The sequence below is a fragment of the Oryx dammah genome, unplaced genomic scaffold (assembly GCF_014754425.2).
Source record: "Oryx dammah isolate SB20612 unplaced genomic scaffold, SCBI_Odam_1.1 HiC_scaffold_5, whole genome shotgun sequence".
Lineage (NCBI taxonomy): Eukaryota > Metazoa > Chordata > Mammalia > Artiodactyla > Bovidae > Oryx > Oryx dammah.
In genome coordinates, this window is record NW_024070189.1 from 102,108,569 (window position 1) to 102,124,754 (window position 16,186).

The 16,186-nt window shown below is 54.5% G+C and overlaps 1 protein-coding gene across 1 annotated transcript in view; it reads left to right on the forward strand.

Moving 5' to 3' along the window:
- The first annotated feature begins 4,877 nt into the window (after positions 1 to 4,877).
- Positions 4,878 to 16,186, forward strand: part of MAP1S (microtubule associated protein 1S) — a 35,617-nt gene continuing 24,308 nt past the window's right edge. Inside the window, exons 1-5 of the mRNA XM_040241098.1 lie at positions 4,878 to 5,030; positions 6,283 to 6,384; positions 7,735 to 7,817; positions 8,829 to 8,969; positions 9,600 to 11,961. Coding sequence (XP_040097032.1) covers positions 4,910 to 5,030; positions 6,283 to 6,384; positions 7,735 to 7,817; positions 8,829 to 8,969; positions 9,600 to 11,961 — 2,809 coding nt within the window. The 5' untranslated portion in view covers positions 4,878 to 4,909. The remainder of the gene's footprint in view (positions 5,031 to 6,282; positions 6,385 to 7,734; positions 7,818 to 8,828; positions 8,970 to 9,599; positions 11,962 to 16,186) is intronic.

The window sequence follows — 16,186 nt, forward strand, 5'->3', positions numbered from 1 at the left end:
GTGCATTCTTCAAAAGCCCAGCTTCAATGTCCCTTTTCCCAGGATACCTTCCCTGTCTCCCCATACATAGCCTTCACTGCCCCACTCTGGACTCCTCCAGCTCCAGGTCCACCCTCTAGCCCAGCCCTGGCTCCTCAGTTAGGGGGCATCTGTGGCCAGCTCTTCCTCCTGCAGACTGGGGTCTCCTTGGGGACCTCTTGGAGGCATAGGAAATTTGTCAGAGAGTGTTTACTGAACGGATGTGACTCTTGCAGGGCCTGGAGTCACATACCCTGGGCTCACATCCCCGCTGGGGTGCTAGATACTGGATCTGCCCCTTAACTCTCCGAATCCTTTTTTCTCCTTAATTAAATGAGTTTATTCAGAGCGTGGGGCCAAATTTTTGCAAGAATGAAATGAACTGACATATAAGCATACAAGCCTCAGGCTCCCTCCCATTCCAGATTCAGAGTGATTTGCACCGAGGACCAGTAATTTTGTTTCCTTCTCAGCACCCAGAGCTAGAGTGTTGTCAACGCAAGCACTTAATGCATGTTGATGAACAGGATTGCTGATAGGCATGGGGGAAGAAGGGGAAAAAGGCAAATATTAAAATGGCTGTTATAAAAAAGAATAAAATAATGACATGGCAATAACATGGATAGAAATAGAATTATCATACTAACTGAAGTAAGGCAGAAAGAGAAGGATAAATACCATATGATCCTAGTTGTATGTGGAATCTAAAATATGACATGAATGAGCTTATCTAAGAAACAGACTCATAGTCTTGGGGAACAGACTTGTGGTTGCCAAGCAGGAGGAGGGGTCGGGGAGGGATGGATTGGGAGTTTGCGGATTAGCAGATGTGAGCTATTATCTATAGAATGAGTAAACAAAGTCTTACTGTGTAGCACAGGGAATAATCTTAAATATCTTATGATAAACCATAATGGAAAAGAACATGAAAAAGGATGTGTGTGTGTGTGTGTGTGTGTGTGTGTGTGTGTGTGCGCGCGCGCGCACATGTGTAACTGGATCACTTTGCTGCACACCAGAAATTAACACAATATTGTAAATAAACTATACTTCAAAAAATAACTTATAAAACAAAAACGCTGAAATCTAAGTGTTGGTAGGACATGGGGGACATTTCCTCCCTCACAGCCTACCTGAGAAAACAGCCTGACCGTTTCTTACCCCATGACTCAGCCATTCCACCCCTAGGCATTCACCGGGGAAGAAAAGAGTATAGTCATCAAGAGACATGTACAAGTATGCTCAAAACAGCTTTATCCACAATTGCTCCAGACTGGAAACAACCCAAATGCTCACCAATGAGGAAAATGGATGAATCATGAAAAATTGGTACCCAGTGGTTACAATAAGAAAGGAAAAAAAGTCTAATTGTTTGCAAGGATATGGAGCCTTTGGAACCCTTGTACACTGCCAGTAGGAATGAACAATTTAACAGCTGCTGTGGAAAACAGCCTGGCAGTTCTTCAAAAGCTAAATATAGACTTACTATATGATCTAGCAATTCCACTCCTAGGTACAGACCCAAGAGAATTGAAAGCAAGTTCAAGCAAGTTCAAGAAAAACTTGCACAGGAATCTTTACAGCAGCACTGTTCGAAAGAGCAGAAAGGTATTAACAACCCAAATGTCCATCAACAGATGAGTGGAAAAGCTGAATGTGCTGGGTCCACAGAATGGAATAAAGTGGTCACATGTGATACAACACGGACACACCTTGAAAACATTATGCTGAGTGAAGACAGCCAGAGAGAAATGGTTTCGTATTATATGAAATATGTTCAGAACAGGACAATCGACAGGGACAGAAAGCAGATTAGTGGTTGCCAGTGGCTGGGAGGGAGGGGGTTGGGGAAGACTGCTAAAGAGTATGGGGTCTTTTAAGTATTTTGGAGCCAGATGCTAATGAGGGTCATACTACATTGTGAGTGTTCTAAATACCCTGAATTATACACTTTAAATGGTTAAATAATAAGTGCATGCTTAATCACTCAGTTGTGTCCGACTCTTTTTGACCCTTTGAACTGTAGCCCACAAGGCTCTTCTGTCCATGGGATTTTTCAGGCAAGAATACTAGAGTGGGTTGCTGTTTTCTTCCTCTCGGGGATATTCCTGACCCAGGGATCGAAGCTGCGTCTCCTGTGTTTCCTGCATTGCAGGCAGATTCTTTATCTGCTGAGCCATCAGGGAAGCCCCTAAAATGGTAAGTAATATGTTATATTTATTTGATCACAATATGAAAAGAAAGAAAAGATACTTGGGAATACTACATAACCATGAAAAGAGACAAATGCCTGTTCCACACACATCAGGAGCAAGAGAAGCCAGAACCAAGAGTGGATACCCTGTGCAATCCCATCTCTGAGAAGTTCAAACTCAGGTAAATTCACCAAAGTGATGACAGTCAGATAAATGGTCATCTTGAGGGAGGGGAGAATGAACTGGCGTATCCAAGGTGGTGCAGCAGGGGCTGGAAATGTCCTAAACCCTGACCTCCATCAACCTCCACTCCTGACATTCATGAACTTGACCATGTCTATGTTCAACCTCAATAAAAATGTTAAAAAGAGAAAAGAATTGCCAGGCGAAGGAGATTAGAGCATACAGCAGGCCTGACGGTTGAGGGTTTTCCATTTACCCCACAATTTCATCACTTGATCCCTCTGAAAAGAGGCATGGAGCTGGGTGGGGACAAAAGCAGGAGGGCAGTGACTGGAGTCTATTGCCTGGGATTTCAGAAATGGTCCCCAGATGCTTCTTTCATCTCTTGGGAGATGCTCCCCCCACTCTTCACATTAGGGTCTCCAGACTGAGAGACACTCTGGGACAGGAAAACCTCAGGACTGCAGAACACTCAGAACATCAGGTCCCAGATGCCTTGGCAACTCAGAGCCCTTTAAGACCCACTAGTATGAACGTTAGGGCTTCCCTGGTAGCACAGCTGGTAAAGAATCCACCTGCAATGCAGGAGACCCCAGTTTGATTCCTAGATAGGGAAGATACATTGGAGAAGGGATAGGCTATCCACTCAGGTATTCTTGGGCTTCCCTGGTGCCTCAGCTGGTAAAGAATCTGCCTGCAATGCAGTAGACCTGAGTTTGATCCCTGGGTTGGGAAGATCCCCTGGAAAAGGGAATGGCTACCCACTCCAATATTCTGGCCTGGAGAAGTCTATGGATTATTCCATGGGGTCACAAAGAGTCGGACACGACTTTGCCACTTTCACTTTCAGAATGAACACTAGCCATCATAATTCACAGCCTTGGGCAGAAGAGAGAGCATAGACTTCCAGCAGAAGGTCCCAGGTTCCAGTCCTGACCTGATCAATCAATACACATGAGTGAATGGTGGATGAAGGAGCTTTCCCCTCCCATTTCACACCCTTTATCATGCACTTCCCAGATGCTCAGCTTTGTCCTGCAAAAAAACTGGGATCCCAGAGAAACCTCAGCCTGGTCTGGGCTCCAACAATCTCCTATCCTGCTGGGGGAGATAGACCCTGACACAGACGCTCCCACTTTCATTACTGTTGAGAGCAATAATAGAAGAAATCACAAGCAGTTAGCAAACAGGGAAAGGAGCCAAGGGGGAGGGACTGGGATAGAGGAAGGATACCAGGGCCATAAAGAGAGAGGAAGTGGAGCACTCAAACGTTAGACGGACGGCGCGTGGCCAGCGACTGTTATACACTGACCAGGGAGGAAGTTGGACTGAATAGATAATGAAGGGCAGTGGGAGATTAATCCTTCTTGGCAGATCTTTTCATTTGTCTTGGTTGGTTTTGTATACCTCCAAAGATGGGGAGCTAACTCCTGAGGGATGCAACCCAGCCCTTCCTAGGCATGATCATCTGTCAAGAAGTGGGACGCAACATGGTTTTTCAAGTGGTGGTCACCAGGGGTAAAAAGGCTGAACGCAATTGACTGGGGAAGGAGGGCTACCCATGTGAACCAGGCAGCCAGTCCCTGTCGCAGGTTGGATCTGGAATCAGACCCACCTGAATCTCTCCTCTACCTCTTATGGGCCTGGTGACTTCATCTCTGCAAGTCTATTTCCTCTCCATTCCTCTGAAATGACTGTGCCCACAGCCTACTTCATAACTACCAACTTCATAGATTTATGCATATCTTCAATGAGCAAAATGCCCTGCAAACTGTAGATGCAGAATAACTGTGGTGCCCTGCTACAGATCCAGAGTGCTCTGGAATCTGTCTCAACTTCGTATGTACTTTCCTAATCTCAAAACTCTGCACATGCTCTAATTTATGCCTCACATGTCATTATCCCATAACCCACACCTGGCAAACTCCTACGCATCCCTCAAAGTTTCCCTTCTTTTCTCTATTTAAGCCCTGACCCAGGGGACCAGGACCATCTGGGACCTGGTTCAGACTGGACCCACTGAGATGTGATGTGAGTTTCTGGAGGGCAGAGATTCCAATTGGCAAGTAGTAGGCACTCAGTAGTAGTGCCTTCTTGGACAAGGAAATGGCGATCCACTCCAATGTTCTTGCCTGGAGAATCCCAGGGACGGGGGAGCCTCGTGGGCTTCCGTCTATGGGGTCGCACAGAGTCGGACACGACTGAAGCGACTTAGCAGCAGTAGCAGCAGCAGCAGGCACGCAGTCAGAACTTGCTGGATAAATGAGTGAGAGAGTGAATGAATGAATGAATGAATGAAACAGTCATTTGAGAGAGGTGCCCACAGCCGAGATTCAAGACTCTGCCAAGGCTTCCGAGCCTGTAACCGCACGTTCCACAGCCGCAGAGGGCGCAAGGGGGCAGATAACGAGCGAGGAGGGGCTTCCGGGAGGGGTCTTCAGCCCTTCCGGTCCGGCCCCTTTAAGGGGCGGGGACAGCAGGGCGGGCGCTCGGAGCGTCAGGGCGGCGCTAAGATGGCGGCGACGGTCGCAGGGTCCGTAGCGGCCGAGGTCCCCAGCTCGCTGCTGCTCGTAGTAGGCGGCGAGTGCGGGTGCCGGGGGCTGCTTGCCTACGTGCTGGAGGAGCTTGAACGAGGTCGGACCGGTCCGGGAACGCGGTGCCGGGGAGGCGGGAGCGGCCGCGCATCTCGGCCTGAGAGCCGGAGGATGGAGCGGTCGGGGCGGGGGCCGGCCGGATCGAGGGGCGGGGGTGGCCCGGGCCCCTATCCTCTTACCTTTAGACGCAGGGCGCAGGCGAGTCTATGGGCGCCCGCGGAGGAAGCAGCGCTCGGGGTCGGGCCCAGCTGCTCCGCCTCGAGCGTGGTGCATACCGAGGAGGGGACACGGGCCCCGGCTTTGGGGGCCTGCGCGATTGGCAGCATGGGCAACGGCTCCGCTTCCCGCCCTCCGGGCGCGCCTCGATTCCCCGGCTCTTAGTAGCCTGGACGTCCTGGAGGGAGGAGCAGGGATAGGGAGGTTGGGCCCAGAGCCCCGGGGGCCACTTTCCGTAGCTCCATGAGGAACTGCTAATTGGGGTGTGGGCGGGTGCGGCCTGCTTAGGGGATTTGGCACCTGAATATGTGAGTCATAGATTCACCTGCAAGATTCACCTGCAAGCACTTGGCCCAGTGGGACCGGCGGGCGTGGTGCACCCCACACCGTGCTGCTTGGAGGGCATCCATCCTTCATCCTCCATCTCTCAGATCGTCAGCGCCTGTCCTCCATGGCCAGTAAAATGAGACGGCAGCACACAGCTCATGGGTTTGGGGAATGTCACCCCGCAGGGCATCGAGGGTAGGGCGGGGACCTCTGGCAGGTTCAGACCTGTCTTCTCAGGACTAATGGTCTGGTGGGGAGGGGGGCAGGGAGATGGATCAAGTTTTAAGCTCAGATGGTTTCAGGACTGTTCGGGGGAAGATGCCAAGGGCTGAGAGGACCTGAAGGATGGGAAGGCAGGGAGAGGGGCCTCTGGGCAGTGGGAACAGTTCCTGCAAAAGCTTAGAGGTGGAACCTGTGCGTGGCAGTGCTGAGCATCAGTGAAACCAGTGGTGCGGCTGGGAGGATACTGAAGGGGACAAGATGACTGTCTAGGAGGTGGGGACTTTCTTGCTGAGGCCCTAAATCTTCTTTGTAAAGTGCCCGAGTTTGGGGGTTCCTTGATGGTGGATGCAGTGAGATCCAAAGGCACACTGGATGGTTCTGAATCTCCTGGCCTTCATGTGCGGGGGCAGGCTGGGGGAAGAGGGGGCTGTGGTGGCCCTTGCCTGCCCTCTGCTAGTTATTGAAATATTCTGGGAGCTGGGGAGCCCAGCTGATTTCCTATCTTCCTTTCCCGCCCGCCCCACCAGGCATCCGGTCTTGGGACATTGACCCTGGCGTCTGCAGCCTCGATGAGCAGCTCAAGGTCTTCGTGTCCCGGCACTCAGCCACCTTCTCCAGCATAGTGAAAGGTGAGGCTGTGAAAGGTGACCCTGCGTCCACTAGCTGCCCCTCTTCTGTTCATTCAGTGGGCGGATGTTCTCCGAGTGCCAGCTGTGTGCCTCAGGGATGGCTGTAAACAACAACAGTAATAATACAGCTGATATCCCCTGAGTAAGAGCAGGGGCAGGCCCTGAGCCAGCACGCACTCCCTGTCATCAACTCCTGAGGTCAGAACTTGCATTTTTGTTCCCATGTGACAAATGAGGCTGTGTGGTGTGGGGGACAGGGAGACCTTTGAGGAGGCTCTTTTTAGATGAGAAGCAGCTGGTGGGGAGGGTGGAGGGAAAACACCCAAGCAAAGGGACAAGACATTTGGAAAGTGAGGGGCTGGTGCGTGTGGGCGGGGCCTGGCAGGGACTGGGTGTGGTTTATGGCTGTGATTCTTGCACAGGGTACAAATAAGTGCTCAGTAGATGGGGAGCTGAGAAAGCAAGATCGAGGAGGGGGTTGGGACTCTCGGGCAGCCCTACATGGCCCGTGCTCCCTGGGGATTCTGGGGTGACTAGGGTGAGCAGAGGAGCTGCTGGGGGGCCCTGGGTGTTGCCTAGCTACCCCCTGCTCAGCTGGCCTGTTGAGTCACCTCCAGGCTGCTTCAGGAGGGGAAGGAAGTGTCCGTCACCTCATTGTCCCAGCAGTTCCTGGTGGCTTCCTGACCCTCACTGTATCGGATTGGGGAGGGGTGGAAATCTCATCTGTGCTCTGTGACCTTGGCGGCCACTTCCCCTCTCTGTGCCTTACTTTCCCTGCCTGAATGGGGCAGTATCTGCACATGATAAGAAGCCTGTGATAAGCTGATAGAGGATAAGGGTTCAGATCCTAGGATCAACCTCACTCCCCTCTCCATGACCCATGAGGCCTCCCTGCTCTCGACTGCCTCTTGCCGCCCCTCACTCTAGCCCCTTCCTGACCCTTGGACACCGAGAGCTCAGTCCTGCCTCAAGGCCTTTGCCCATGTTGTACCTTTTTCCTAGTGTACCCTCCTTGGCCTTCCCTGGGCTCAGGCTCCTTGATTATAAAATGGGGTGACGATGCTGTCCCCCACAGGGCTGACAGCTGCAGTTGGGTCCTGCCAGCAGCGGAGGCCTTGTCCTTGCTTTCTCCAGCATGTGGCCTTCCAAGGCGGTTTCCTGTTCTTGCCTCATCCTGACCTGCAGCTCTATCTCATGTCTGTTAATCTCTGGGTGACCCCCTGGCTGGAGGTCCTGGGAAACAAGAGTCCTGGAGGGGCTCCTGGCCACCTAGGATCACCCAGTGAGGTGGGATTTGACCCTGGTCCATGTGGCTCAGCCCTAAACTCAAAGGGCCCGGTTCTCCCACAGGCCAGCGGAGCCTGCACCACCGTGGTGACACTCTGGAGACACTGGTCCTCCTGAATCCGTCAGACAAATCCCTGTGTGACGAGGTAGGAAAGGGAAGGCTTCTGGGGGGAAATGGGCTGCTGGGACCAGCGCCATTCCCTGGCCCCAACCTCCAGGGGCCCCCGACTTGATCTGCCTGAAATTCTCTTCCTGACACCCAGCAGCAACAGAGTCTCTCCTGATGATTCCAGCCTCGATTTAGTCCCTCCTCAGAGCTGCTGATGGGCGTAGGTGGAGTCAGAAAAGGCTGGAGCATGGGCAGATTGAATGGGATAGGGAGGGGCTGGGGCGTGGGAGGGCAGAACCCAACCGGTGTTTTTGGGTCTCATGTGTTCCCTTGGGCTGGGCCCTCCTAGTTGTCTGAACTGACTTCTTAATAATTCTAGCTTGTGGACATCAGCACTCTTCTTTCAGTTTCCCGTGAGATAGAGCCCTCTAGAGATCCTTGTACAGGTTGATGCCTTTGATCAAAAATGCCCTGTTTTGCTCCCTGAGGAGGCTCTGGTGGAAACAGCCAGCCACAGTCCCCTCTTCCCTATGGCACCTGGGCTGGGCCAGAGGGAAATGTGGGCTTGGGGGGCCCAGACAGACTTGGAGGGGGCACTGGAGCTCGGCTTTGAATGAGCAGGAGTGGGCAGGGAGGATGGGGGCCAGCTCCAGCAGGAGGCCCACAGGCTACAATCCTGGCTTCCAGTCTAGTACTAGCCAGGCCACTTGGGGGACAGATTGTTGTGTTTTGGGCACTAAGTTGTGTCCAACTCTTTGTGACCCCATGGACTGTAGCCCACCAGGCTCCTCTGTCCATGGGTTTTCCCAGGCAAGAATGTTGGAGTGGGCTGCCCTGTTCTTCCCCAGGGGATCTTCCCTACCCAGGGATCAAACCCGTGTCTCCTGCATTGGCAGGCAGGTTCTTTACCCCGAGCCGCCAGGGAAGCCCTGGTAGGACAAGACTGGGGTGGTTATACATAGATCTGGGGCTGGGCACCACCCCAACGAGGGGTGCTAGCCATCTCACTGCATGGAATAGGGCTCTGAACACTCTCCCCGTCCCTCAGCTCCGGAACCTTCTGCTAGACCCTGCCTCTCACAAGCTGCTGGTGCTGGCGGGGCCCTGCCTGGAGGAGACAGGGGAGCTGCTGCTCCAGACTGGGGGCTTCTCACCCCGCCACTTCCTCCAGGTCCTGGGGGACAAAGAGGTGAGCTGCACCCTCGCCACCCTGGGTCTGAAGCCTGGCTCATCCCCACTGGGCTGAGCCGCCCAGGTGACCTACTGCCCCCCGCCCCGAGCACTGCCCCTTCTTCCTCTGTAGGGCGATGGTGACAGCGTGTCCTGTCAGCCTCAGCCCCATGGCCCACTGCAAGGTGAAGGCCTTTAGATCAGATGGTGCAAAGGCTCCAAGTGGCACCCCAGATTCTAGGTCCCGTCTGGGACACAACTGGATGGGGCCCATTCTGACCCCTTGTCTGAGCAGGGCAAACGAGCAGAAAACCCTGGGAAACCATGTTTTCGTACTGTAGTGATGGTAAGATAAAGGCCAGTAGATGGAGGTGGGGGTGGGGGTGTGTGTAGAAAGTCTCCCTGGAGGAAAGTGTGCTCTAGGGTGTGAGAACAGCAAGTGCAAAGGCCCAGGGGCAGGGAGAGTGAGAAGGTGGGGGAGGGCGGGAGGGGAACAGGTGGTGAGACAGGACCATGGGCCCTGCTGGGCTGTGGGGAGAGCTTTGTTTTGTCCCGAGGGTGACAAGGGCAGGCAAAAGTGCTTAGCTTTCCCAAGGGGCTGGGTGTTGCCTGGCTCCAGGTAACCCCTTAACCATTCCCCCTTGTTCAGATCCGGGATCTCCTGGCCTCCACACCCCCGCCTGCAGAGCCGCCCAAGGTCACCATCACCTGCCCAACCTTCGGTGACTGGGCCCGGCTGGCCCCCGAAGTGCCCGGCCTGCAGGGCGTGCTCCAGCTGCGGTTGAACCCTCCGGTGCAGCTGCCGGCTTCCGAGGGCCTGCGCGAGTTCCTGGAGTACGTGGCTGAGTCACTGGAGCCGCCCTCCCCCTTTGAGCTGCTCGAGCCTCCGGCCTCCGTGGGCTTCCTCAGGCTCGCCCGGCCCTGCTGCTACATCTTCCCCGGTGGCCTCGGTGATGCCGCCTTCTTCGCTGTAAATGGCTTCACCGTGCTGGTCAACGGTGGCTCCAACCCCAAGTCGAGCTTCTGGAAGCTGGTGCGGCACCTGGACCGGGTGGACGCTGTGCTGGTGACCCACGCGGGCGCCGACAGCCTCCCTGGCCTCAACAGTCTGCTGCGGCGCAAGCTGGCAGAGCGCGACGAGGCCGCTGCTGGCGGGGGCTCCGGGGACGACCGGCTCCGCCGACTGATCTCCCCCAACCTGGGCGTTGTGTTTCTCAATGCCCGCGCGGCTGCCTCACGGCTGGTGCGTGGCGAGGATGAGGCTGAACTGGCCCTGAGCCTCCTGAGCCGGCTGGGCATCACCCCTATGCCCCTGAACCGAGGGCCACTGCCTGCCGAGCCCACCGTGCTCTTCCAGAAGATGGGCGTGGGCCGGCTGGACATGTATGTGCTGCACCCGCCCTCAGCCACCACCACCGACCACACCCTGGCCTCCGTGTGTGCCCTGCTGGTGTGGCACCCCGCAGGCCCCTCCGAGAAGGTGGTGCGTGTGCTGTTCCCTGGCTGCACACCCCCTGCCCGCCTCCTGGATGGCCTGGTCCGCCTGCAGCACCTAGGGTTCCTGCGGGAGCCGGTGGTGACGCCCCAGGACCTGGTGGGGCCTCGGCGAGCTGAGAGCAAGGAGAGCGTGGCCTCCCGGGACAGCTTGAGGAGAGAGGGCCGCACGACAGTGCCCTCCAGGCCCACCCAGGAGCGCCCTGGGGTGGCCCGGAAGGACTTCGCACGGACTGAGGCCCCTCGGAGGGCTGAGAAAGAAGCCAGGCCCTCCCGGGAGGTGAAGAAGGACTCCAGACCCAGTGCCCCTCGCACCCAACCCCGGGAGGTGCGCCGGGCATCCTCCGCCGCCGTTGGTGGCAAGAATGTGGGTGCCCAGGTGGCTCCTAAGCCCCGCAGAGCACCCAACACACCCCGCCCAGGGGTCCCACCAGCTGAGAATGGGCCCCGCAGCCCCCCCAGCTTCCGGAGCGGAGAGGCCAGCCCCCCGACAGAGGCCTGCGGCTCCCCGGCCCCCCAGCTCGTGGCCACGCCCAGCCAAGAGAGCAGCCTGGATCTGGGGCTCAGCCCAGCAGGGGAGGAAGGCGGCAGCTTAGAGGAGAAAACCCTGGAGCTGCTGTTGGCCGCCAGCACCCCCCAGCCGTGCACACCCTCTCCCGCTGGGGCCCAGCAGGGCCCAACAGAGAGCAGCGGGCCTCTGTCGCTGAGCCCCCTGCGGGGTGGGGAGCCTGGGCCGGATGCCTCCCCCACAGTGACCACGCCCTCGCTGCCCGCGGAGGTGGGCTCCCCGCACTCCACGGAGGTGGACGAGTCCCTGTCCGTCTCCTTTGAGCAGGTGCTCCCGCCGCCAGCTGCAGCCGCGAGTGAAGCTGGGCTCAGCCTCCCGCTCTGCGGCCCTCGGGTGCGGCGCTCAGCCTCCCCGCACGACGTGGACCTGTGCCTGGTGTCGCCCTGTGAGTTCGAGCACCGCAAGGCCGTGCCCATGGCGCCGGCCCCCGTGTCCCCCGGCAGCTCCAATGACAGCAGTGCCCGGTCGCAGGAGCGGGCGGGCGCTCCGGGGGGCGCCGAGGAGACACCGCCCACATCCGTCAGCGAGTCCCTGCCCACCCTTTCTGACTCGGACCCTCTGCCGGCTGCCCCTGGCACTGCTGACTCAGACGAGGACACGGAGGGCTTCGGGGTCCCCCGCCGTGACCCGCTGCCTGACCCCCTCAAGATCCCCCCACCGCTGCCCACCCCACCTAGTATCTGCATGGTGGACCCGGAGATGCTGCCTCCTGAGCAGGCCCGGCTGAAAAGAGGCGGCAGCCGTACCGGGAAGCCCCTTACCCGCCCCAGCTCTGGCACTACTCCCCCCAAAGCCACTCCAGTGACTGCTGCCAAAACCAAGGGGCTGGCCAGTGGGGACAGGGCCAGTCGGCCACTCAGCGCCCGCAGTGAGCCCAGTGATAAAGGAAATCGGGCACCCCTGTCCAGAAAGCCCTCGGTCCCCAAGACAACCACTCGAGGTCCACCCGGTAAGTACCTGTGGGCTGGAATCCTGCAGTGGGTTTCCTGTCTGCAGTGTGGTCTCAGCCACACCCACCACCCTCTCTGGCCTCTGTTCCTCCTATAAAATGGAAGCTTTGGCCTCACTGTCTTAAGCACTTACAGTTCTAAGGTGCTTGAGCAGTGTTGTCAGTGGAAACATCATCCCAGTGAGTATATCTGTGGTGGTGATGTTTCCAGTAGCCACTTGAAGCAGAGAGAAACCAGTGAAATTAATTTTAATGGTAAATTTTTATGAAACTCCTTTGTGTCCAGGGTCCCAAAACCACCTCCAGGTTTGATGATTGGGTAGGAAGATTCAGTATGTGGTCATACTTGTAAATGTATTACAACAAAAGGATACAGAGGAGGATCAGCAAAGGGATGAGGCATGGGGAAGTCTGGGAAACCAGGCATAAGCTTCTGGAACCTTTGTTGTTCAGTTGCTAAGCCATGTCCGACTCTTTGCAGGAACTTAGGAACTGCAGCATGCCAGGCTTCTCTGTCCTTCACTACCATGGAATTTGCCCAAACTCAAGTCCATTTTGTCGGTGATGCCATCCAGCCATCTCTCTGTCGCCCTCTTCTCCTCTCAATCTTTCCCAGCATCAAGGTCTTTTCTAATGAGTAGGCTCTTCATATCCGGTGGCCAAAGTATTGGAGCTTTAGTTTCAGCATCAGTCCTTCCAATGAATATTCAGGACTGATTTCCTTTAGGATTGACTGGTTTGATCTCGTTATTATCTAAGGGACTCTCAAGAGTCTTCTCCAGCACATAGTTCGAACCCTAGTGGAATTACACATCACGTGCTTGAGGCCCTGATCTCCGAGCTGGGACAGCACGTGTGACGTGCTGCCTTCCAGGGTAGCTTAGAGACTCAGGGCCCAGGGTTTCTGCTGGCGCTGGCCGTGTAGGCACCTTCTGCCTCACACACATACTGAAAAGGCTTCCTGGGTCCAAATCTTGGACACCAGTTGGTGGGGCCCAACATTCCCCTGTGTGTTGACACCTCTCCCTGGAGAGAGAATCCCATTCCACAGGCAAAAGGCTCAGTCCCACAAGCACCCTCCACTCCAGGTGCCAGTCCCAGTGCAGACTGGCCTGTGCTTCTCACTGGCTGCAAATCGGGCTCCCGTGACCCCTTTCTTCCATTTGTTAATATGCCAGAGCAGCTGACAGAACTCAGGAAAACCTGTGTACTTACTGCTGCTGCTGCTAAGTCGCGTCAGTCGTGTCCGACCCCATAGATGGCAGCCCACCAGGCTCCTCTGCCCTTGGGACTCTCCAGGCAAGAACACTGGAGTGGGTTGCCATTTCCTTCTCCAATGCATGAAAGTGAAGTTGCTCAGTCGTGTCCGACTCTTAGCAACCCCATGGACTGTAGCCTACGAGGCTCCTCCATCCATGGGATTTCCCAGGCAAGAGTACTGGAGTGGGGTGCCATTGCCTTCTCCGGTGTACTTACTAGATGACCATTTTATTATAAAAGGCTCCTAAAGAATACAGATCAACAAGCAGATGAAGAGATACCTAGGGCGAGATACCACACAAGGGATTCTCTTTTTGCACAAGCCTTGGGGCCCTGTGTGGTTCTGGTTCCCTGAGGTGGGAAGCTCTGAAAAAGTGCTAGAAAACTTGAGGGTTTTATGGAGGCTTTATTACATAGTAATGATTGACTGAATCATTGGTCAATGGCAGTTGGTTCGGCCTCCAGCCATGCCCCTGCTCAAAAATCAGGGGCAGGACTGAAAGTTCTGACCCTCCAATCAAGTGATTGGTTCTCCTAACAACCAGCCCCACCCTGGCCTGGGGTCCAAAGTCACCTTCATTAGCCAAACCCGGTTGTGATGGAGGAGAGCTTCTGAGGAATAACAAGACACCCATTTTACCTCTCCGGCTCTAAAATATTTTTTGGAACTGAAGACCAGAGGGGAAATACAGCAAAAGATGCTCCCATTGCTCTTATTGATCAGAAAATTCCAAGAGTTTGAGAGCTGTGGGTCAGGAACTGTGGATAAAGACCAAGTGTATCTGAGCAAGCTCCAGGAGTTGGTGATGGTCAGGGAAGCCTGGAGTGCTGCAGTCCCTGGGGTTGCAAAGAGTCAGACACGACAGCAACTGTACTGATGCCTGAGAATGACCAAATGTATTTATTTCTCATAAATCACAGTATTGCAGTCTACCCCCTGGTGGAACAGATCCCTTATGGCAAATGACACCCTGTTTTTGTGGATGGAAAATGGTTAATCAAAAGTAGCGGAAAACCGTGGGTCCCTGTTACAGACTTAGATTTGGGATCACGTTTATAGAACAGATACAACGATAGTACTAACACCAATAGGCCTGACATTTGCAGAAAGCAGTGTGGGATAAGGGTTGATTTAAAGAAACGTCATTGCTGCTTGTACCTTACAGTCAATTTGTACAGAACTATTTGGCACAGAAATCAGCTGGTGATTAGCTAAATCCTCTTCCTCCTCAGCCCAGTCATTTTCCACAACTGTTACATCCTCAGGAGACTTAACTCAGGCTCTCAATAGATTTGATCATCAAAATGCGGTGTTACTAGGGAAGCCACTGGCTCCCACGGTGGCTCAGCAGTAAAGAATCTGCCTGAAGTGCAGGCGACGCAGGAGGTAAGGGTTCTCTCCCTGCTTTGGGAAGATCCCCTGGAGGAGGAAACGGCACCCTGCTCCAGTATATTCTTGCCTGGAGAATCCGGTGGTCAGAGGAGCCTGGGGGGCTACAGTCTGTCTGTGCATAGAGGTGAAAAGAGCCAGATATGCTGAGTGAACACACACACATGCAGAGCACTGAGGTAGTTGAAACTTACCAATGCCAGGGTTATACCATACCAAAATATGGCCAGGGTACAATTCCGTGTCATTACAGAACAAATCAGTAAGAACTATGGAGGTATTCACTTTGCCTTCCCAACAACATCTGCCTTTGCCCGTGTACCAAATGTTATTAAGGATAGAGGTTGTAACAGTTGACCATAATTCACTTAGCTCTGAATTCCAAGGTAACCAGGGACAAACTCGCAGGCTTGTACTGAGTCTGTGTTTTACAGCAGGGCCCACCTCTCCTATAAGGAGAACATAAATGGCATTTAGGTTATTCCTGTCCCTACTGGCTGTGCCACGGGGTATATTTTATTTCTAGCTTTCCTGGAGGCGAGAGCAGTCTGGGTGCATCTGAGTAGACCGTTAATGCCTCTAGAGAACTTCTCTAAGCTTGAAGAGCCATAGCATTGCTATAAGTGTGTGTGCCCCGAGCCTCAGTAGCTAGAACAGAGGGCCACTTGCCCACTGGCCGCTTCAGCCTCTGTTCATATTAAAACAGTCAAGAGGCCTTGGGCTTGTTAGATCAGGGTACAGCCCCCTTCCCAGTGCTGGGTTCTAGCATAACCAGCATTACTGGCTGAATCTGCCTGACCCACTTTGCTTCTACCTTATTCTCTTTCCCTGGTCCAGGAAGATCCCCTGGAGTAGGAAATGGCAACCTGCTCCAGTAGTCTTGCCTGGAAAATCCCATGGACAGAGGAGCCTGGGGGGCTACAGTCCATGGGATCACACAGCATTGAACACAACTGAGCAAACACACACACACACACACACTCTCTCTCTCTCTCTCTCCCCCGCTCCCCCGCCACTCTCTCCAGGCTGGCTCCCATCCTTCGCCTTCCACCTGGAAGAGAACTCCCCTTGATCTGCCTATTCTAGTTTATCTTTTTCCTCTGAATGCTGCTTCTCATTAAAAGCAATTCCACTTGTCCTCAGATCCCCATTAGCACCGGTTCACCCTCAGACTCTGGCTTGTGGGCCAGCATTATTGAATCCCCCAGGGATGTTGATGCCACTGCATATTAGTGGCCTGGGTGCACTTAGGATGCATGTTTTGCACCCCTAAATTTTGGACCCCCCAGACTAGAGTTAGATGCATGGTAAGCATACCTAGAAAGAAAGAAAGTGAAGTCGCTCAGTCGTTTCCGACTCTGCAACCCCATGGACTGTAGCCTACCAAGTTTCTCTGTCCATGGAATTTCCCAGGCAAGAATACTGGAGCAGGTTGCCATTTCCTTCTCTAGGGGATCTTCCCAACCCAGGGATTGAACCCGGGTCTCCTATGTTGTAGGCAGATGCTTTACCATCTGAGCCACCAGGGAAGTCACCTAAATGTGGTTTAATCTAGTTGGAGCCTGCCACGAGACT